Here is a 23,924-nt window from a genome sequence, read left to right as displayed (position 1 = left end):
ATCCTATGACCCCAGCTGACTTCCTGCCCTTTGGGCAGGGGGCTGGACTCGATGATCTCCCGAGGTCCCTTCCAGCCCTAATGTCTATGAAATCTGTAAATCTATGAAAACCATGTACTGGTGGCACGGCAGGAGGTGTGCTTGTTTGAATTGTGCATTACATCCCACCGTGCCTGTAATTTAAAATTTGTCATCAGCCAGATTAGCCTCATCTTCTGCTTTTATGTAAAAGCATTTATGGATCATTGTGTACGTAATTCACTCATCAAGAATCAGAGTAACAAATTCCCAGTCAATGCTTTTTCCATGCTATTCAGTTTCCTTCTTGTACAGCAGATCCAGCAATCTTTTAGCCATGTTTGCTTCATATAGTCTAGAATGCTTGAACCATGCCAGTGAACTTTCTGAACAGGACAAAAGGGAGAACTTGTTGCCTGAATGAACCAAGCAATATTTTTAATTTCTTGGAGTCTTGCTGAAAATTTCCACTCCTGCTTGCTAGCTCACCCATGGGTTGTATTGGATAATTAAATCTCTTCTTTCTTTTCCAGCTCAATACACACTTACTGTCTCGTATGTTTAGTTGCAACACTGAAGCTGGGAACAGTAAACCTTAATTTGTAGATATTGCATATGACGGATGGTCATAATTGTAACCCCATAATATTAAACAGTCATTTTTACTCGCTCTGTATTACTCAGTGCTTTAAAGATGTGATTCTTCTTTCACTTGTTTGTAAAATTCTTCAAATGATACAATTTTATTCTAAACCAGGTTTGTAGGGGGAAAATAATAAATCATAATTATTGTATAAATCTGTTTTAAACATTTATCCGGAGTAGTGTGCAAAACAGCTTGAAAAAATATAAATTTTAAGTTTTATAAATGCCTATTAAAACTTTAGTTTTAAACAGGAGATCTTTGGTTATTTATTGTCCAATATAACCAAATATATACCGCAAATGCTGAAATGATATATGGCAATTTAATAATTGACTGAGAGTAGATTCAGGCTAGCTATCAGGAGGCGCTACTTCACTGTCAGGGTGGCTAGGAGCTGGAACCAGCTTCCAAGGGAAGTGGTGCTTGCCTGTACCCTGGGGTCTTCAAAAGGAGGCTAGACAGCCACCTAGCTGGGGTCATTTGACCCCAGCATCCTTTTCTGCCCATGGCAGGGGGTCGGACTAGATGATCTGCTTAGGTCCCTTCTGACCCTACCAACTATGAAATTACTTCTATAACAAATTAATATGCCAGTTGTAATTTTAATGCCAGTATTTGGAAATCCATTAGCATGCAGTCTGCCCAAAATAAAAATTTATGACATCAGTCTAAGTTGTTATGTATTGGCACATGGTAGGGAGGCCATAGGAGATAGTTCAGATGCATCCGTATATCATTGTCATAGTTGTCATCATCATCATCTCTAGTCTTGGCATCCACAAGAACACGTTTCATAATGTTTCATTCCACACAAGTGGGAATGACAAATGCTCATAATTTTGAAAGCGGCCAGTGAAAGCTCAGGGAGATGGTTCAAGAGCTCATCTTGATGAGATTTAGAATGGTGTGTCTGGAAGTCAGGGGTGGGATCCCGGCACTTGTAATGATTTTTCCAGGTTCTAACACCCAGTTTCTGCCAAAGGAACAAGCCCCTAATACAGTACTTGATCCAACAATTTGACTTCAAGTCAGATGCTTTTTCCCCCTGACTCTCTTTATGTATCAAACAGAAGGCAATCTATAACTCAGCATTTGTGTTGGAGGCCTGTGAATTTGGCATGGTTTTTTGTTTGTTTGTTTTTATAATCTCTTCAATCATTTAATAAGTACGGGGTAAACAGGGTTTGTATTAAATTCAGAGTTTATTTTAAACAGACTAGTTTTTAAAAATTAAAATGTTCAGTCTGAATTACAAAATAAAAATCTGGTTTCCCCCATACTACCCCAAATAAATCAATTTTTATCAGTTCTGTTATACATCTATATTTCTTTTGGTAATTCCATCCTCCTGAGGAGAAGAGTAATCTTTTGCTGTCCACCAGAGGTCCTCCAATTATAAATCTTCCATTGGAGATTGTCCTGTGTGAGAGAGGACCCTTGGGACTTCTCAAAATGAAGACTTTATGTCTGTAAATATCTGGAAAAATGCTAGATTATTTTCTGTCTTCAGAGCAGAATAAATGCTATGACCAGCTTTCCTCCTCATAGTTCTACTTATGGTATAGATGAGAGACCTTTAATGACTTGCCAGCTGCCATCCTAGTCTGTCTGTGGCAGAACCGGATAACTCAATTCAGTATTTTAACATAAAAACATCCATTGTCTTGTTATTGGAGTTGTACAAAACTAAATTAGCAACACCCTCAATTTACAACCGTGTCATTACTGAGAAGGAGTTGAAGTACTTTCAGGTACTAGACCTATCCCTGAGGTCCTGGTCAATTTCTTGGCTCTAGCTTTTTCCCCATTTTAAAATATTTGTCCATTTTCTCTGTGTTAGAGATGCATACAAAGAAAAAGAGAAATAAAATATTTCTTCTATTACTTGGTGACCACACTATACAATTATTCTGTTTCTTTAGTTGTGTTGTCTTAAAAAAAAAAAAAATCAGCAGTGCCAAATAATTGGGCTCCCTTCAAAACTGAGATGGTGTTTTCTGATCGGTATTTTTTTTTATTTCCCCAGTGAAAAACTGTGGTGCTTTTTAGTCACAGATGTTTAATTAGCCTAATAGAATGTGCGGCTTTGATCCCGGCACATCATTTTGTAGTTTGGTTAAATTACATTGTGCCACATAAATTTTGATTAATTTTACCCAAGGGCCTCATTGGTTTCTCCTTTTGGCTCTGATGAAAGTGACAATGCAGCTTATAGAAATATTGCTGCTGTTGTATATAGTCAGACCTCTCTTTCCTTATGTATTCTCTTCCACGGCCCCAAAGGAGGAACACAGTCCTCTCTCATGGCTGCTCTCGCTCATTTTAGGGTGCTTCAGGGTAATTGTTTGCTTTTTCAGTCTTCTACTGACGTGTCAGCCTGAAACCCAATTGGATTTTACTCAGAGTTATATGATGTCACTTCCTATGATGTTAGGAAACTGGGAATACCAACAAAAGGATCATTGCATGGGAAAATAACTCTACAGTGACACTGAACCAGACATGCAGAAATAGATATATGTTTGTGGCAATACTCATAGGAAGCAATGTTGGCATATGCTGTCCTTCATTTAATGCAAGAGAACCTCTGATGGTGCTGCACAGAAAGAGATGGGGCTGTTCATGTTATATCTTTTGGGTAAGCAAACCAGCAACCCAGAAAGTAACCTACTAAAAATGTAATCTGGCTAACAAATGACACAGTATTAGATGTATTGTCAAAGTCCATTACAATGCTTTTTTCAGCAGTTACCACATTTCATTGACAAGTGAAATGAAGCCTTCCTTATTTACCCAGAGATATAAAGGCATAGTTTAATTCACAGGAGCACTGACAGACTTTGGTGAAAAAAATACTATGGAAATAAAAAAATAATAGCAGCAGCAAATACTAAATAGCAAATACTTTTTTAAAAATAAAGCAAGCTAAGAATGAAAAATGTATTACAAAAACATGCTGGTTGCTCATTAAGATCTTATCTCCCCTATGAAGATGATTAAAACTGCAAGCACAGTAAGTGCTAACTTTTCACTGGCTGGGATATCTGCTGCTACAAGATGAACTCTGGATCCTGAGCTCCAGTTTGGGTGACTAAGTATAGCAAAGGTGCAGAGCCAGGCCCTTGTTCTAGTGTTTGCACAGCTAGAGACTGAGCCGTGAACCTTCTTAGATGCAAAGATCCAATACATGACCTTTTCTGCAACTTCATACTCCCCCCTTTTATTTCCAAGCTTGTCATCAGCTTCTTTTTTAATAGACTTGTCCAAACTTCCTGAGAAGTACATGCAGGCTGCATAGTTAAAATAATTAAGCCAGAAAGTAACAACATTTTAAAATATACCCATGCATTTCAATTCTCCCTTTTGTGTCTGTGTTACAGTAATTTAAATTAATGTTTGTGCTATGTCTTATTTTAATCTCTGTTATCCTTGAGTGGTGGATAATCTCCAAGTATTCTTTTTTTGTGGCAGCATATAGTTAACTTAGTTTTGGTCTTCCATTTCCATGATAAAACAGCCATACTGAACTCCATTAATAAACTTAACCATGACATTTTTTCCCCTCAGGTCTGTAGTTAGGAGAAGTACCTCCTTGATTATTACAGCAGCAGAAGATAAGATTCTGATTGCAGACAAATCTGGAGATGTCTATTCTTATTCCATAACAGACCCTCAAGCAGCAGGAAAGCTTGAGCTTGGGCACCTTTCTCTGCTAATGGACATAGTACGTATGTGTGTTTATTTACCTTCTTCTAGCTTGATTATTTAGCTTTATACTTTTTCTCCGCCTCAAGTTCACACAGCTGTCAAAAACCCAGTCTTTTTACTATAAGCAAGATGGAAGAGCAGCAGCATCTTTCCTCTAAAAGTTCCTGTTGGAATCCAAATGTCAGATAAAAGGAGACCTGTTTTCAGTGTAACAGAAGGAGCGCAATGATTAGATCTCCTGACAGTGTCGTTTTTAAGCGCTAGTCTTGTCATTCCTGACTCCTAGAACTTAGAGATGGAACACACGTGTTAAGCCATCAGTAGCCCTGGGATGCTCAACCCCAGCCTGCAGGCCAGATCTGGCCCCTGGCACCTTGTCATTTAGTTTGTGGGGCTCCCTATGGGCCTGTGGGGAGCCCTGTGGGCTGTGGCTCTGCATGCTAAATCAGGTGTGTGGAGCCTGATCTTGGCCTGTGGGGACAGCATGAGGCCTGGTCGCAGCATGCGGATTAGCCCCATGTCATTCATCTGGACTTCAGGGCCAAAACCTCGAATGCCACTGGTCTAGCCTAGCCTTATAGTTTGGCAATGAGAGGTTTTTGTACTTAGTCTATTATTAAAGCACAGTGAGGCTTTCTGTATACTTCTAATGGTTTTGAAAAACTCCACAGTATAACTGACATTGACTAGTGTTGCCGCCTTTGTTACCTAGAAGGTTTGAAGCTTCTATTCTAAATATTAAATTGCAACTTAGGTAATGTTATCACAAGGCATCCAAATGATAAAAATATTGTCATTACACTTGCTACTTTTTCACCTTTGCTGGAAATAATTTGTTTCAATATGTTCCTATCTTGTGTTCTGTAACCCCCATCTTGTCCCAATAGGCACTGAGTCCTGACGATCAGTATATCCTAACTGCAGACCGAGATGAGAAGATTAGAGTCAGTTTGACCGGAGCTCCACATAACATCGTAGCCTTTTGCCTTGGGCATAAAGAGTAAGTCTATTGTGTCAGGGCTTACTGCATTTAAGTGATATATTGGAAGAATTTACTGGAGTCTGGTTCAAAGATGCTTCCAAGGCTGAAGTGGGGCAGCAGTAGCATTGGACAGGGGTAGAGAAGGTTCCCTAGCTGGAAGTCCCCTATTTGCTTGCCTGGCCCACAGAAATGTGTCCTTTCTGTCTGAGTGTTCAGGCAGTGAGGAAGGAGGCAAATACCAAACATACTGGAAGATTTTACATGATGTCACAATCTTCTAAAATGAGGAAATTTACATTTCACACGTAGTCACGTTTCAGAAAACCTTCTAAAAAACATCTTGGCATTTTTTCCCCCTTAGTATTTCTCCATGATGGAGAACTGGTATTCTTCCCTTGAATTTATAGATGTAGCATGGGGACTACAGGAAAAGCCACCCAGCATGGCAGTGCACAGCATAAAGAACATGCACACTTCTGCTTCTCTGGCAGCAGGGCTGCCTGGGGATACTAACACCCTTTGAGATGTGAATGCAATATGCAGAGAAGCCTAATACGATGTAATGTACTATCCCACCACGACACAAGGGACACCAGGTGAAGGAAGTGACTACAGATGCCATAACCCAAGGGTGTCAAAGTACCCCGGTCAGATCTGGACTGTTGGTGTTCCTCCCAGTGTGGACAGGAAGCCAACAGCAACTGGGGTGAGTTCACGTTCAAGCAGCAGCATGGAGTCCCGTTCAGGCAGCAGCACACATCTGGAGACATGCAGAACATAGGGGCAGTGGCGCAGGGCCAGGGGGCTGCTGCCAATGGCTATGTCCATTAGGGTCCAGGAATCCTGAAATCTATGGCAGGCCATACCCCCACAGCTTCCAGTAACCTGCCAGACTACTGGTGGGCTGAATGGCGGGCTGACTTCAGTTCACAGGCTGTATGCCTTTCCCTGTCTTGGTACAATCTCTTCAAATTACAGATAGGTTTTAGTGTGTGAGAACACACTTCAAATCTGATTAATAGACACTGTTAATAAAACCATTTCAATCCCTGGCAGTTTAATCTTCACAGATTTTGGCATTGTGTAAAAGCTGCACAGTTTTTAATGAATATCAAAGATCTTAAACTGCCTTTGAACATGAGGTTTCCAATGCTTGTTTACACTGCTGTATCTGATCTCTTCTGTCTGCTGTGTAAACAGTTATATCTCTAATGAATATAGAGCTTTGATGATGAAGAATACCCCTTCTAGTAAGTGGAGGCTATTGTACCTGGACAAATAATTGTTTAATAATTTCACAATAGGAGGGTACTTAGTATAAATGGGCCAAGCTCTTCTGAAAAAAAATCAGTGTTTAAATTAGAATACATGGACTGAAAGATTCAATAATGCATTTTGATGTCTTGTTTCTCCCTTACAAAATATCCTTTCTTTGAACAGTCTGCATGAATGTTTTGTATTGTTTTTAGGGAAACTGCAGTGTTATGACTGCACCTGCAGTTGTTGCTTTTGTAATAAGAGTAGATTTAATTAGCTCAGCGGTTCTCAACTTTTTAGACTCAAGGCCCCCCTTGGAAAATGCCAGCTGTTAGGTTTCACTCATTTTCTGATTACAGAAAAATAACAGAGCAATTCCTCTTGTGTAAAGACCTCAGAACGACCACAACAGGTCAGAATGTTTTTGACACTATGGATTCCTGTTTGACATCTCTGTGTTTATGTAATGAATCATGTTTGCACACTTAACGGTGCTAGCATTGTGTGGCAATCCACGGCACCCTTCCAGTTCTCAAGGGTGAGAACCTGAGACAGGATATCTGGACTCTCAGTGTGCTGTGGCACCCTGGTTCAGAATCACTGACTAGAGCTAATTTTTAATTCTTTTTTAATTAATTGGTTTGAAATCATGCTTATTTTTAAAAATGAGAGTATCCCCTTATTTAAAGAACAATTCAAATGTATATTCTTATCTGTTCAGTGCACTGACAGCAGCATTTTGTTGTCACACATTAGCTCTGGGATAGTAAAATGCTCCAGCAGTCCTTTGAGGATTCACAAAGGATTCCAGGGGTTGTCATGGTGGAAGGTGCAGTGTTTAAAGTTCCTGAGTGATTGCTTTCCAACTGGATATAGATAACTTTGAAAGGAGAATGAAGAGAGATTGTGGTTGAATAATTCTCAGCTGTGATAAGAAAGACCTCATACACTGATGCCTCAGCCTTCACTAATAAAAACAAAACATTCATTCATTCATTTATTTTAATATTATGATCATAATTGAGTCCAAAAGGCAAGATAAATCTATTCCTGTTTGCATCTTCTGGTCTGAAAACCTTAAACACCCACAGTAACAGCACTGTCTTCATTCATGAAGGAGATCAGTAAAATTCCTAGACTACAGGAAAATAAAAAAAAGTATTAGGTGGAGGACTTTTCTGGGAATATTAGAAACTGTGACTTAATCAAATGGAGCATGTCTGTTCCTCCCAGCTAGCTTAGTGGTTCTGAGGGAGAGAAGCAACTCCTTTTTCTGTAACTTGTCTTTCTGTTGTCTTTTCTATATAAGGGATGGATGCATAACCCTAAAATACAGTCTTATCATTGTTGTGTTAGTGTTTTGTTCTTGGTACATACCAGACTTTTAATTACTTTTCTGTAGGTTTGTAAGCAGAATATTTGTAATACCCAACTATCCAGATCTTCTGTTATCAGCTTCTGGGGTATGTATTCTGTTTCTTCTCCAAAAATGTCACTCCTTGAACTCTGACTTCAGCAGTTATTTGCTTGTTTTTCAGGGACTTCCTTTTCCTAGAAACAGAATAATTATACTTCAGTGCCAACTCTCTCAGTATTCTACCATGTTTGGTCTTTCTGTCATTAGTGAGATGGGTATATTTTGATTTGCTTTAACACTTTTTAATACCACAAGCTGCTTATTAAGTAGGTAATATTTTGCTATTGGGCTCCTGGCAAGAACTGGAGTTGACTTTTCTATATAAAGTGGAAGTACTAGCACCGTAGTATTTTTAATAGTAATGGAACCCCAAACATTTTAGTGTCTGTTTATGGAATATTTTGCAAGTTACCGAATGTGTGAACAGTAGAATAATCATGTATGTTGGAGTACATGGCTCAGAAAATACCAGAACATCCAAAATTTGCCCAAATGCATGGTGTAGTAATACCTGCAGAAACCAAATCTCAACTTTCACAGTCTATGGCCCTCTCACCTACTTGGGAATTGCATTCCAAGAACAAATATTAAAGTTTCTGAAGTGTCAGATCTCATGTAGTACTTTCACTGAAACATTTTCAGAATCTACTCATGTTTTAATCCAAGTTTATAGCCAAAGACCTATTTCATAATTTTCCATTTCCAGTACATTCTTGCCAACTTTCAGTCTTATTTTTTTTGACTCTCCACCTTTATTCTTCTCTTCTTCACCTTTCTGCATCCTTTTCAGTTCTGAAATGTCATTCTTTGTAGATTTTTTTTTTTTAAATTCTCAGAACAAACCAGAGGATTTCTTTCAAATCAATAATTCCCTAATTCTGCTGTCTCTGTTAACTTCTGCACACTCTGGTTTTCTCCTCTTCCAAGAGTAGATCTTGTAGGTTCTGTATAATCTGTTCAGTTTCTTCTTGGTTCTCATATTTTTTTTTTATCTCTTGGGCCAGAAAAATTGCAGCCTTCCTCTCTAATTCTTCGTGATTAACTCTTACCTTGGGGCATGAATATATTTTGATCAAGGGGCTGTTAAAGCAGTTTTGAAGTAGAGTAAATGTTGGGCCAGGCAGCTGTGGCAATTAATGGCATTTTAATGAGCAATGAATGCTAGAATCCTGGATATTTTTCCTTGGAACATTTAAGATGAAAACACTTGCTTAATGCTTAAAAACCTAGGTTATAGAATTTCTGAATTGTATCATATGATGATAGAAAAAAAGTTTTTTATTGGGAGCAACCCGATATAGTGCCAGATCTAGAGAGACTAACCAATCTGAGGTGAGCCTCAGTACCAGAAAAAGGAAATAATGTTGTGTGTTAATATGTGTGTGTGCAGCCCTAATAGATTATTTATTGCTAATATGACTGTACAAAAAACAACTTACCCTGTAGAACTGAATTGCTATAATGTTACAGTCGCCCTTATACCTTTACTTTGATTTTTTTAGTTTTGCTTCTCCAGAGATCCTGTCTCTGGTTCCTTTGTACTACCTTGCTGAGCAGTTTTAGTGATAGTGATGAACCTGTCTGCTTTTCATTCTTAAACAGAATCATTGAAGATGACTCTCTTTCAGAAGAGTCTTTAATCTCTCCCTCCAAGCAGCTGTAACATGAAATGAGGACTTTTTTTCCTGTCTTATACAATTCAAACTGGTTTGGGTGATATACAGGGGGAGGGGAAGGAAGGGCAACCTTAAAGGAATGCCATTAAGGTGATGAGCACATTTATTGTGCTATTTATGAAGCAGGCGTAAACCCACTCATCCAGCAACCTAATTTATACTACAAAAGGTTTTTTTTTTTTTGTATGATTGAACAAGTTAGAATTGAGCTAAATTATGTTAATTAAAATGCCTTATCTGCAATTTGAGAGTTTAACGAAGTGAAGATTTAGAATCTCATTCGTGAGGCTGCCTAGGGAAATATGATTTAGCTTGTCTCTTAAGACCATAAGAACTTCTCTGTGTCAGAGATAGCGTTAATCAACTTTTCCATTCCAACTTATTTAGGATTGTACTTTGAGGCTTTGGGAATATAAAAGTGGAAAAGAAGTGTACTGCTGTCATCTAAACAGTGTCAGCAAGCCTGATGCAACCAACAATGACAAGGTATGGATATGCGAGTTGTATGTACTCATATGTTCACTCTGCTGCGGAGTCTTACAACTTCTAAACGTGTTCCATCACTTTAGAATTGGGACCACCTCTCCAGTGGCAGCAAAAGGCTTTGAAACAGCTTCAAAATGAAATCGGGGCACTCAAAATGTTTTGAAAGTTTTGAAACATTTTGAGTTTTGAAGCTGAGCTTGCTGCAGCGCGGGCCCCTGGACCTGCACATGGGACGACAGCAGGTTGCCACTGCTGGCTGAGACCAGCAGCAACACCCAAGCTTCCTAGCACTTGGTATGGGCTGCAGCCAGCACCAGTCTCAGCTGGCAGCAACAGCCTGCTGTCGTCCTGTGCCCCCCGGAGTAATCTGGCACAGACCCACAGCCTGCACAGGGGGTGCGGGCCCCCGGATCTGCGTGTGGGATGACAGCAGGCTGCTGCTGCCGGCTGGGGCCAGTGTTAGCACCTGGGTCTGCCTGGCTCAGCCTGCGCCGAGCACCAGGCAGATTCAGGTGCTGGCTTCAGGCAGCAGTGGCATCCTGCTGTCATCCCGCATGCAGATCCAGGGGCCCACGCCCCCCAGGAGGAGCCTGGCACAACCCCGCAGCCCTCCTGGAGGGTGCGGGCCCCCAGATCTGCGTGTGGGACGACAGCAGGATGCCACTGCCAGCAAATGATATGAGTTTTGCTTGTCAACAGTTTGAGGTGTGGTTTCCCAGAAACACACCTATCTTCTTGAAACTTGGCAGGTTTTATGCCCTCAACTGCAGGGATGGTAGCCCCTTTCTTCATCTGAATCAGGCAAGAAATGACAAAGTTATAGGCATTTTATGATTCCCCATTATAGCCTACAGACAAAATGTCAAAACAGTTTTGACTAAATGAAATGGAACAGAGCTTCGAAATGAAACAATGAAACAAAATACTGTCCCTTCGAAATGGCAACACGGAAGTCTAAACGAAATGCTGGTCTCAGATCAGTCATCTCAGCTGATAACGGAGACCAGATTCTGTATAAGTGGGGGTAAGGGGCATAAATTAACTTTATTCTGTCCCTTATTGTATAAGATGCAAGGATTTCTTAGCGTGGTTTCTTTTTGTAGGACCGACTGTATAGTTGGGGTAGAGTTATAGTTGGTCCCATGAGAGAGAACACGCTAAGAAATCCTTGCTGCTTACATAATTTCTGGATTATCTTGGATACAACATCACTCTTACACTACCTTATTCTGTAACGCTCTATGAATGTACCCCCCCTCCAAAGCTTTCACCTGACCTTATGTACAGGTCAAAATGGAAATGATATAACCCTACCCAAATTCAACTGTGTGGGATTAATTTTTCGCAGGGTTACTGCTTCTCACAAATGACATCAGAGGTTAATTTTAAGGTGTTGGCTGGAGCAGACATTAGGCCTGTAAAGAGTGTGTAAAATCTCTGCTAACTATGGCTTGTTGTTAGAATATTTCTTTTAGTGAAACCTCTCCAGTAGTGAACTAATGAACAGAATGTTGCCTGGGGCCTGATATTTCATGGCCAGCTGGACAATTGGAAAAAAAAAAAAAGAAAGTAACAAGTCATTTCAAATCCATACAAAACCCTTTCTGCCAGATTGACAGAGAGCTGAACTGTGTTGATGAGCACATCATACTTTTTTCCCTCTTCTTAATGCCAAGAAGCATCTCATCTTTTTGTTATGATGCAGTTTGATAAAAGTAGATGGTGTTGTAGATATAGAATACAACTCTATATTCAGTATTTTTTAAATAACTACGGAACCTACTGCTGCTACTTGTCAGAGGAAGCCATCTCTCTTTCTATAGAGCTGCAGTAAATGTAGCTCCATGTTTGGATAATTAGCACAGTACTTGTTAGATGCAATTAATCTCTCAGACCTGTTCACCTGCAGTCCTTCCTAGTACTTGAAACTGTGAGTGCTCTATCCTATACAAAAGGATCCTGTTTAAGTGTGGAATGATAATTTTGCATTTCTACAGTGTATCGGCTGTAGAACAGTCTCAAGAGTTTTTAACTATATTTTTCTTTATTGAGAGTGACCTTTCTAGTGTTGTACTTCTTCCCAGACAGGAGCCCATGCTGCAAGGTCTTATTTTCAGCTGGATTATGTTGCATAGAGGAGCCTTTCCTTCTCTCCACTGAACGTGTGTTTTTCAACTAACAGTGCAAATGCAGACAGGAGCCACTATGTAAAGCTTCCTTCCAGCTGTTTATCTTCCAGTAGCCTTGGGCTCCTAAACAGAATAGGGAAGTGAATCTGGTTCTTTGCATTCCTAGCCCCTTGCATTAAACTCTGCTAGAAAAGACTCAGGCAGCAATTATTATTTCTCCAGATTACTACTATTGAAACATTAAATCATAGGAAGAATCCAGTGACTGGTCCTGAATTCAGCCCATTTTCCCAGTTTACAAGCAAGTGTAAGCTGTGCAGTGACTGACTGCCTATTCAGCCAGTACTGGCCAGGGGCTGGGATGTCTTTTTAACATGTCCCGTCAGAGTGATAGGGAGATTGGGAATTAGTTCCTTGTTCTGAAGGAAGAACTGAACTTCTTGCCCATCTGAGTAGTAAAACTCCCGTTACCAGAGATGGCACTTCTCCAGTGCTTGCAGGATTAATAAGGAGCAAGGTTTTGCCTTCACAGTCTTCTCTTTTTAGTTGTGTGGTTAGTAACATTGCAGGCCGCACTACTCTCAGCCTTTTTATGGGTTCTTTATTCCCCTCTAGCATTAAAAGTCTGTGTAACCTGATTTGGGGGGGTGTCATATGCTCAATCCAGTTTTCCAGCAGGAAGAACAATATTTCCTGCAAGGGCAGTTGTCTTTGCCCAGTAAAACACTCTCTTTGCTTGGCTATGAGAGCTTTCATTTAAATAGCAATGGAATTTCTCAGTCTCTCACACCTTCCTTTTTGTAGGACATACCCCAGTGGGAGATGGGGTTTATCACAGATAATTTGAGACCAAACTTACAAAACATTGGTTACTAATCATTGCATGTTTTTATATGCTAGAGCTTGGGACTGTCATTTTACTGTTGTGTAAGCTGTGAACCAATAGTAGGGTATTCCAGCTAAGTACCCTTCATTAACTGGTTCCTTCCCTTAATTCTTGTGCAGATGCTTAGGAAGAAGTTTTCCTCTCCTTCAGAATGCTGGCATATTTGCTATAGATCTCCCACAATCTTTGCTGATTGTATTATTTGGGAGGTTTCATTGACCCTTTAGATGGCCAAGAAGGGAGAAATGCAGAGAGCTTCTGGAAACTAGGACTACTGTTGAAGAAAATGTTTTGTGTCAACTTAAATTTGATCAAATTAGTTTTACTAGAGGTCTCCATTTAAGAATAATTCTTTAGAGCAAGACCGAATTAATCATTAAACCCCCCCCATCCTCTATCTCTCTATCTCTGGCTTAAGGTTGTAATCATGTCTCTCTCCTTTTTTCCCCCCTCCCCTTTCTCACAGAAATATGCTGTGTCAAGAATATCTTATTGTTGTCAAGGAAGTTACATTGCCATTTTATGTGACTGGTAAGAATAAAAGGGGATGATTGCTATAATCATAATAGCTACTTAAGGAGAGGGCAGGGGACAGTTAAGCCTTCGCTGCTGGATGTATCAGACTTCTCTAAATATATCAAGTGACTCTTGATCTTTTAAGCATCTTGGGCATGTCGGGACTTGGATTGAGAGCTCTTATTGTGCTCAGTTCAGGCTGGCTTGGGTAACCCTTGCAGTGTTTCCTATGCAGTCTCCCTCTGTTGATCTTTCTGTGAGGAGGTGGGGGGGAAGCATCAAGAACAGAATCAGGATTTTATGGCCATTCCTCAAGCTCAATTCCTAAAGCACTGCTTCTGTTCCCCGTCTACCCTGCAGCTCTCAAAAACAATGGAAATCTCCAGGCTTAGTTCTGGTCCTGCTTACATATTGGACTGTATCATAGGGCTATAGAACAGGAGTTCAGTTTTTAACTGGGGGGGTGGGGTGCTCCATTTTCAAACAGCCTTAAAATCAACAGTTGATGACCGTGGTGCACTTTGGGCCCAAAGGTATAGGGCAGGGGTGGGCAAAATGGCAGATCCAGCCAGCAGCTGGATTCCATTTCCCAGCAGCCCCTGCCTGTGTGGCTGGGGCTGGTTTCAGTGGAAACCCCTAGCAGCAGTCACACTATATGATAGCATGAGGCTGTGGTTTCTGCGGAGAATGGCCCCAGCAGTACTGGCAGGGCTCAGAGCTGCTCTGCAGCTGGGCTTGGATCTTGCAGCAGTAACAGCATGGTCTGGAGCTGGGGCAGAGCTGCAATCTGCAGCCTGCAGGACCAGGACCAATCTGCAGGACCACACAGTGGCTCGTGGCTCTGCCCTGGCTCCTTGTAACACTGTCATGGCTGCAAAATCCTTGCCCAGCTGCAGAGCAGCTGTGTGCCCTGCCAGCAGGGCTGGTCCTGTGGTGGGGGAGAGGGGGGCTATAGTCACTCCTCCCAGTGCTGCTGCTGCTGCCGCTGCCTGCCTGCACAGATGGCAGCAGTGGATCCTGCCCTGCAGCACAGCCCCCACACCAGGAAGAAGCTAGCACCTCTGCTGCCTGCCAGTGCTGCTGGGGCTGGTCTCCATGGAAACCCCAGCCCTGCTATAGCTGGCTGCTGCTGGGGCCTCCATGGAAACTGGCCCCAGCTCCACAGGCAGGGACTGCTGGGAAATGGAGTCCACTGCCAGCCAGACTTTGCCTGCCCCTGGTATAGGGTCTGCTGTGGAGCAGAGAATAGTGAGCAACAGGGAAATGGAATCAATGAGCAACTGTGCTGCCTAGCTCCAGGGCTAACATCTCTACTTTTCTACAACCTAGTAAACCTAGGAAGAGGCAATTCTCCTGATACAGGTGTAATAAAAGGAGAAGACTCTTCCTGATTAGCCTGTTCAGTGAAGTTGCCAAAGCCCCATTCTTCTAGGCTAGGGTGCTTACTGTCAGCACTAATGGATCTTGGGAGGCTTTGCATCTGGAGGTCAAGGGTGTGTGTGGGGAGGCAGCAGGGGGAGGGAGTGAAAGGGCAGGAGGAGAAACTGATGCTGGCAGGTGACTGAAGGGCAGTGAGGCCTTCCTCTTGCACCAACCTCTTCCCTGGGCCCATATGGGCACTTTGGCTCCACAGACCTCCTTGCTTCCCTGCATGCACACTCTTCTAGTTCCATTCCCGTATCTCCCTCTTCTGTCTGAACCCTGAGCCCAATTTGCTGTAAAACAATGCATCTGATGATAAAAATTCTCTTTTGGCCAGCAACTTATTTTTGCTTTTACTTCAAAAGTATGTGACTTCTCCACTCAGCTGAAGTACAGCTGCATTCCCCTGCAAAAGATCAGAGAACTGGTGCCCTTTGAAGTAAAAGTATTAACAAACAGCTGGTGTACCTCAGTCTTGCACAGTTGTTTGTTCCAGCTGTTTCTAGCCCCCCCCCACCCTGGAAGATGAGGACTTGTGGACCACCTGGGGTAAGGAAGAACCTGGGTTCCACTAGATAACCTTTTGAAAAGCGGTTTAAAATTCTGCAGTATCTACAAATTGGGGTGTCCTCTGAGGACATAAATAAAGTACCACTTAAATGTTTGGGGATGTTTCTTAGCAGTGCACTTAATGGTGCTGCCTTCACTCTGGCAGGAGTTTTGGAATTAGAGTGGGTAGATGCAGTTTGTTGCATATAAGTGATAGTTATGGGTGGGTTTGATAATGATGGTAATTACCTTTTTATTTCTCTCTAAAGTATTCCCACAGTTTACATATTCCAGTTTGTTGTTCATACCCAGCAGCTAATTCACAAACAGCAAATCCCTTTGAACCATAAAGGCTGGGATGTTGCCTTGGAGGAAACAGGCGAGCTCTGGATTTTCCAGGAAAACAAAGTAACACCTCTTCTGTTGTACAAGCCTATGGATGGACAGTGGCAGGTTAGCTGCACTTTGATAAAGTCATCTATTTTGCATCCGCTCTAGTCCTCAGCAAGAAGTAGTCTAACTATAATGAATAAAAATGCAGTGGCCTAATTGCTTTAATGCATTATGGCTCTAAGCTAAATTCAGAGTTAGCTCTCTTTGCCTGTGGTCTCAGCCAATTTATTCCAATTGATTTGCACTAGTGCCTTTTCTAAAGTCCTTTTTGTCCCTGAGCTTGGTGTGACAAGCAGGGGGCTCTTGGCAGTGTTCTGCTAGAAAGAAAGACAGAAGCTGAGAAGTAATGCTCCGCACCAGCCCTTCTTACCATGTGCATCAAAGAGAGCAAGCAGAAGGAAAAAAAGCAAAAGCTCTTCTATTGGTAAAGGTCTTGTTTCTATTGAGAACTGAGTCAGGGTTGAGCTGCATGCTATCAGAATCTTTGTAGCAGCCCTCATAACTGGGCGGACCATTTACCATTGTAAAAGGATTTACACAGTTGGAAAGCTATTAATTTAAATTAAGCTTCATGGGCATGTTCTTGGACCCTCATTTCTTCCCCACAGTATTTCCTTTTTGATTCCCATTTTCTTCTGTATCAGTGGGTAGGCATCTATTTCCAGGCCTCCTTAGACAGGGTGGACCAGGTCTTAGTGGGAAGGAAAAAAAACCCAAAATCCCAACCCTTTGAATTTTGTTAGACCTTGCCATCACTATGGTCAGGTTAGCTGTGTTCATTCCTTGGTGTGCTGGGTAATGTGATATGCCTTGTACAATTATTTTGAGTGTAGTGATTTATGTTTTTCTTTTTCTAGCCTGTGAATGATGACAAAGGATTACTGAAAATGTCAAAATACCTGCATGACAACTGGACAGTGTTTGAAGGTGAGGAACTTTGGTTTAAAGAACCAATGTTATTTACTGCTTAAAGCACAAGTGGGATTCAGAGAGAACTTGTAGTTTTCTCACAGGCTTTAGAGAAGATGCATGAAGAGGGAAACAGGCAACGATGTAGCTACCTTGTAAGTCAGAGGATATAGTGTTTGTAAAGTGCTTTGCAGTCCTCCAGTGGAAGTCTCTATGGCAAACTTTAAACAGTTGTAAAAGGCCTTAGAGTAAGAAAAATGTCAGACTTATTCTGTAGCATGGCTGTCCATATCTGAACTATGGTATGCATTAAATTAATTGGATTTGGACCTGCATGCACATTAGTAGACCAACCTGCAATGCTGTTCTCAGTGTCTTTTCCCAAGCATAAAATTAAAGACAAAACAAAATACCCAGTTGATTTGTTAGCCATTGGCTAGCAGGAAACAAGTTCCCACCTATGTTGAGCCCTTCATCCACTTTAAAGGAGATCCCATTTTTGCTTAACTTGAACTAATGATCAGGCAGCCTAAGGAAGCCTGCTGGACCTGTTCTGTGATTACAGGACATGGCTTCTGGTCTGGCAGCCCAAAGCCTCTGAACAAACATGCAGGTAAAGGTGTGATGGGGTCTGATGTGTGATCTACACAACTGTGCCTCCTGCCAGGCTCCATGTGCACAGCAGGAGTCATGATTATGGGATTGAGCATCAGATTCCATTGTGCCTTATTGCTGGTGCAGGGAGAGCCTGGGATTACGATCACAATCCTGACTGCAGGCTCCCCCTGCAGCAGCAAGTAGCAAGCTCCCATGGTTGGAAGCCCACTCAGCTGACAACTCCTGGCCACGGGGGGAGGGGGAAGGGGGGGGCATGCACCATGTGTTCCTTGCAGCTGAAACTTCCATCTGCTGATGCGGACTCCCAGCCACGGGGGTGCAACATGTGCTTCTGCAGCTGGGAGCCTATCAGCTGATGGGACTGCCAGCCACAGGGACATAACTGGCCACACATTTGCTTAATAGCATAATAGGAACCAGCCACAGAATTATTACACGTTTTTTGTGGAATAACTTTGTGGTTTATTTCTTGTTTTAGGACTCCATTAATTGCTTTAATGTGTGCCCAGGTTACAGCTTAGGATATCATTGTTGTCATCAGCAATCTCTCACAGTCAGGGATGATGATCACTCCCACAGGTCAAGTAAAGGGTTGTAGATGAGTCTGTTGATGGTTAAGAAGGCTGATCCTAGAACTGCAGACCCTCTGGCAGATCACAGGTGGTGGTTAGAGAGGGTTGGACCACGGGTTTCTTGGTCTTGCTTCCTTTCCTTCCATTTTGGTTGTTTTTTCTGTGTCCAGGGCGAGATGGTTTTCCTTCTTTCACAAGGCGTAGCCCTGTCCCAGGCTAACTTTTCCCAATTTGTGATGTCAATGCCACGTTATTTACTGTAGTGTTTTGGAGGAGGTTTTGTTCCTGTTTGTTCTCTACTCCTCCACTTCTACCGTCATCCCAGAAATATACCACTTACTGGCTTGCCTGGAGGAAAAGGTTATTGTCAAGGCAATAAAAAGCCTTTTAATTGGAAGCTCCAGTTATATGCAGTGGTGGGGGTGTCTTATTACGTAGTCAGGTGTATTTTTAATTCCATGTACGATTGAAGTCTATTTTGGCCGCTCATGCTGGCAGGCAAACTGGGGAACTAAATTTACATTTTTTGATAAATATGTGGAGAAAACATAAATCAGCTGAAACAGATGTGCAGAACTTTGGAAAACGTGATCTGTTTTAACATCCCATCTTAAACTACTTTTGAATGGTAGAGACTGTGATGTGTTGAAAATAACTTCTGCTGAGCTTAGGTTCAGTCTGAAGGTCAGTTTTGAAATCCCCACCCATCAGAAGGGAGACTTTGCTGCAGAGCTCCTATTTCAAGGTGTACACATGTTAAAAACAGGCTTCTAAAGTGGAAGTGAACAATACAGAAATATATCCTAGGGGAGGAAAAAAAAATTCTTGTAACTTTCTAGCAGAGCAAATTACCTTACTGTATTACAATAGTTTCCCTGTATCTGCAGTTGGGAAAGGAAGCCTGTTCAGATTATAGTGATTATTATAGCTAATTAACAAGAGGAGGCTCAGTTGATGAGCACCTATTCCAGCTGTATAATTAGTGCTTTTACAGATTATGAAAAAAATGTGACTTCATTTGCTAAAAGAATTGGGTTGCTTGTGCTGCCAAAAACCCAAATAAACCCTGTTTAATGTTTTATATCCTCTTGTTTTCTTGTTACGCAGTTTGTGATCACTGAATCTGTAAGACCCTATATCATCAAACACTTTAGAGGCTGAAATTGAATACTTAACCCTTCATTTGAATAAATTACCCATGAACAATTCTGCAGACTCTTAATGCAATGTGATTGTGTCAATTCTACTTTTCACCTAGACTGGTGCTTTGTTTTTTTCATCGAAAACCAATCCATTTCTCTTAACATGTAAGGGTTTTTGGGGGGTGGGGAAGGAAGAGGAAGGAGGATGAAAAATTTAACAATCTGAATAGCTTCTGGAAATAGAGGCTGAACCTGGCAGCTGTCTCCTATACGCCTCATGGAAACCTCTCAGTTTTCCTCCTTTGTGGCCCAAGCCTTTTAGAGGATTGGCAAGCATTTGTCATGTGGTTAAGTTTACTGCCACAGCCTCTTCAAGGATGTATTGTTACAGGCTTACAAGGTAGTGGTAGAGTCTAGAAGGATCAGCGCTGGAAATTGGATGCATGTCCTGCTTACAATAGCCTGTCATTCCCTGAACTTAAAAAGATGCAGGGAATATTCAGCTGACCACAGTGCTCTCACTGGTGCTTAAGCTGTGTTTTTTGAGTATTGTGGAGCTGTAGCAATAGAGTACATCAGGCTGTCCAACTGGTGTCCCCTGGCAGGGTTAAAGATTAACCCCTGGGCTCCCATCAGCCACCACTCCTCCATCTCACACCTGCTGCAGAACAGCAGGGGGGCCTGGGCTTCCCCTCCCTCCTCCAGTTTCTGCTTCCAGCCCCCGCCCCAGGGATTGGGGTGGGAGGGCAGAGCAATACATCCTGGGGTACAGTATGTGGGTGTGGAAGATGGGGGGCAGGGGAAGGGGAGGAGGGCCATGCACACAGCATTCAGCCTGGGTACCCATGCTGTTGTAGCCCACTTGTGCTGTTGTAGCCTACATGCTGCATGACCCCTGGCCTCCTAGAAAATTGACTACATTGACCAGTAATTTAAAAAACAGGAACTCAAGTTCAGAATACAGTGGAGTCGCATCATACGCGCATTTAACTTACACGAATTCAACTATACACGCTCGGCGTATAGTTGAATAATTTAAATAGTGCAGGCGATTCAGCCTGCCATTCTGCTTAGTGAGCGACCTGTTCCCTCTGCTGTTCCCTCATGTTTTTTCCCGTGCTGCACCTCGCACATACACATGCACATCATGGGCGGGGCCTCCCGGTCCCTCCTCTCGCTGTCCCCAGGACAATATATTTTGACTAGACGTGATTTTCGCTTTATGTGCTGACTTCAGAACATAACCCCCACGTAAGATGCAACTCTGCTGTACTACATTTGAGAGATGTTAACTCTCTGATGCCTAATTTTCAATTTAAACCTCTAAACTTGAGGCACCAGTCTTTGGAAATCTTGGACGTGACTGCAATATAAACACTTTTAAATACCCAATTGTGTTGAAACAGAATGCAGTGTTGGGTAATAGGTTAGCCAGAGCTGCATTACAGGAGTCAAGTCTCCTATTTTAGACTTCCAGTGCTAGTTGTAATTGGGTGTAGCACTCAAAGTACTCAGCTTCTCTTCTTTTGTCCCTCTCCCCACCTCAACACAGGGTCTGTTGGTACAGACAGCTGCTATCGCACTCTCTATAAGGCTTCATTCGATAACATGACCACTTATCTACAGAAGAAAGAGGAAAGGTTACAGCAACAGCAGAAGAGGAAAAGAAAAGAGCTACAGCATGGTACTAATGGACAAAATAAAAAGATCAAGACAGGAGAACCTCCCTTATGACACTGACTGCACCATTTGCATGTGACTTCCACCATACTTAAAACCAACTGATCTGGGCACTGAATTTTTTTTCCCTTTTAGTGTCAAGTAAATGACAGACAGCCATTAGTGTTTATACACTCAATCTAAGATGGGCTTCCTAATGAATCAAGCTAATGTTAACATGGCAATATCCCGCTTGGAAAAGATACTGTACTTGCTGTATACACTGTTCCTTGCCATATGTATCATCCTAATAATTTGAGATTTATAGTGGCTGCTTAAAAGAGAGTGTGAAATGCAGTTTTAAGCATCTGAAGCTTAATAACTTCAGATTGGAGATAGAGCTTTACTTGAAGAACGGGACTGATATTGTCTACTCTTTTTCCAAATGTCACCTATGTTTAGACTGGTTTCTCAAGTGGGAAAATGTACTAGTTTAAAGCTTACACCAAGTTTTTAGTTTTGTTTTAGACTGTTCACTTAATAACAGCCTGTAAGAGGAATCATGCAAAATGAACATTGTATTTCTTATTACGTATATAAGGCTGTAGATGGCAGGTTCTTGCTGCTGCTTGTTTTAAGTTTTACCCCTGCAGATGTTATGTTGTGACTTCTGCCTTAAGATCCAGTTCAGCACTACTTGGAGTAACCTCCCCCAGGAACCGCAGAAGAATAGTTTTTTTGTACGCAGTAAAAGGCGTCTTTGAAAATGGCTTCTGAGAACACCGAGGAATATTTTATACCTTTTGCTTTCAATGGATATTTGTTTGGAAGCTAGAAACTAATCTTTAGTCCTATGGCATTCATTCTTTTGTTACGTTGCGGTGTCAAAGTTAATATAATGACAGAATGTGTATTGTATGCAGCAGAATGCATCTTGTTTTCATAGAATATGCTGTTTGTCAGATGAGACTGTAAAACCAGGGTTTGTAAATATGTATGATCCAGCAAAAATATATGAAAGTATGAACTGAGAATTTCTCCCACTCCTTTTACCACTTCATGTTTAATTTAAAGCAGTAAAACATGACATGCAATTGATATGCAGAAGGGACTGACAAAGTAAATGTGAGGAGTGAGGGGGAAAAAACATGGAACACTTCTGGCATACTGGCTGTTCAGGAATAATGTAGAACCTGCTGTTGGCATCCACTCCAAGTAGGGGGACAGAACTACCATATTCAGGATTGAGGCCCATCTAGACATTGATTTTTTTTATTTCTCATTTACATCAAAGTGTCACCTTTCCCTGTTAAAAAGTTTATACAACTTATACAAAAAGTATAAATAGTCCAGATTTTCTTCAAATCTCATATAAAAATTAGTACCTTTTGTTAAAAATAGTTACAGCACTTTGAGAAAAATAGTGTATTTCTTTCCACATTGAACACATTGACAATTTAAATAACGTAAATAAAATGATTTGTAACAAATTGAAAATGACAGCTTGTGAAATTTCACAGAATAACTTCTACACAAATAAATAGGAAAAAACCCACATAATACTGTAGAGGATTTTTTTTTAAAAAAAAAACCCCGCAGTATAATTTGACCCTCAAGTTTCTCAGCTTATGCCAGTTCATGTGTATGTAAGGTTATCATGGTAAGGAATGAGATCATTAGCAGCCAAGCTTTCAGAGGTGCCCAATCCTCCTGTAGGAATCTGCATGCACTGCTCGCTGCTCCGGTAGCAAGGCCTGTGGCATGTTTGTTTCTGAGGGTTGGTTTTCAAATTCCTCCTGCAGGCGCTGATTCCTCCTTTCTGCTAGAAGCAGCTGATGTTGGAGCCGCTGGAACTGCTCCTTGGGCACCATGGTACAGCCTTGCTGCTGGAGCTGCGGCAGCTCCCGAGTGTGCTGCGACTGGCTAAGCATCGCACCAGAGCTCGAGTGTAGCATCTCCATAAGTTGTTCATCCAATTTGACTTGCTTTTTTCTTAGCCCTTCATTTTCCAAGTTGATGGTCTCCAATTCGCGTTCAAGTGAATTCATCTGACTGATCTTCCTGTTTGCAGAGGACAGTTCCTTCTGAAGCTGTTCACACTCTCTCTTCAAACTTAAGTTCTCTTGCTCTATGGCTTTCATAATACCCGACTGGCTTTGATGTTTTTGGTGTTTCAGGGAAAGGATGTTAGATTCCAGCTGCCGAATCTTCTCCCTGGAATGACTGAGATCTGTTTTAGTGGTCTGGATTTCTCTCTGGAGCCTCTCATTCTCTTGCCTCAATAGCTGCTGCTCCTGTTTCATTAGCTGATCCAGTTGATCCCAGCAGAGCTTCTTTTGCTGGCTCTGCAGCCCCGAAGAAGTCACAGCCAGTTCTAGAACCTGATTCTTATCATTGGCATTTTGGAGTTGCTTGTGCAGTGACATCACTTCCTGCTTAAGAGCCACCTTCTCCTGCTGGGTCACCCGGAGGTCTGATTTGAGTCGTGACATTTGAAGGTTAATATTTTGTAGTGCTTCATCCAGACTCTGGACCTTTTCCTGTGAAACCATGAGTTGTGTTTTCAGCATCTGATTCTGTTGCTCCCAGGACTTCTGTTCCTGCTTCAAGCCTGCAATTACATTCTCCAAGTAGCTCACTTTAGCTACCTTATCAACACATCTATTGAGTTCTTTACTCAGGGCTTCTTTCTCTTTCAACAGCTTTTCAGTTTTAGTGATTAAACTAGAAATTTCATTCTGGCAATCAGAGAGATCAGGACACCTGGGCAGCTGTTTGGTCTTCTCCAGTTCCTGTTTAAGGAGGTGATTTTCCTCTTCTAGTGTATGGGTTTGAACCTTGACTTTAGACAGCTCTGCCTCCAAGGAAGATACCAAAGCTGATGACTTAACTTTACAGTTTTCCAGTTCTTCTTTCAGCTTGGATCTCTCCCTTTCCCA

General features: G+C 41.7%; 1 protein-coding gene and 1 pseudogene across 2 annotated transcripts in view; one reads left to right on the top strand and one right to left on the bottom strand.

Moving 5' to 3' along the window:
• The window catches only part of WDR4 (WD repeat domain 4), a 26,926-nt gene extending 4,907 nt beyond the window's left edge, over window positions 1-22,019 (top strand). For both annotated transcript variants that reach the window (XM_019528994.1, XM_019528995.1), the window contains exons 4-11: window positions 4,232-4,388; window positions 5,260-5,372; window positions 8,014-8,074; window positions 10,092-10,190; window positions 13,672-13,736; window positions 15,962-16,145; window positions 16,943-17,012; window positions 20,879-22,019. In XM_019528994.1, the coding sequence (XP_019384539.1) occupies window positions 4,232-4,388; window positions 5,260-5,372; window positions 8,014-8,074; window positions 10,092-10,190; window positions 13,672-13,736; window positions 15,962-16,145; window positions 16,943-17,012; window positions 20,879-21,060 (931 nt within the window). In that variant the 3' untranslated portion in view covers window positions 21,061-22,019. The remainder of the gene's footprint in view (window positions 1-4,231; window positions 4,389-5,259; window positions 5,373-8,013; window positions 8,075-10,091; window positions 10,191-13,671; window positions 13,737-15,961; window positions 16,146-16,942; window positions 17,013-20,878) is intronic.
• Window positions 22,020-22,268: 249 nt separating this feature from the next.
• LOC109324977 overlaps window positions 22,269-23,924 on the bottom strand; it is a 5,040-nt pseudogene continuing 3,384 nt past the window's right edge.

This window comes from Crocodylus porosus, unplaced genomic scaffold (assembly GCF_001723895.1).
Source record: "Crocodylus porosus isolate Cpor-Errol unplaced genomic scaffold, CroPor_comp1, whole genome shotgun sequence".
Taxonomy (NCBI): Eukaryota; Metazoa; Chordata; order Crocodylia; family Crocodylidae; genus Crocodylus; species Crocodylus porosus.
Note: the sequence above shows the minus strand (reverse complement) of the source record. Positions and strands in the feature narration are given on the sequence as shown.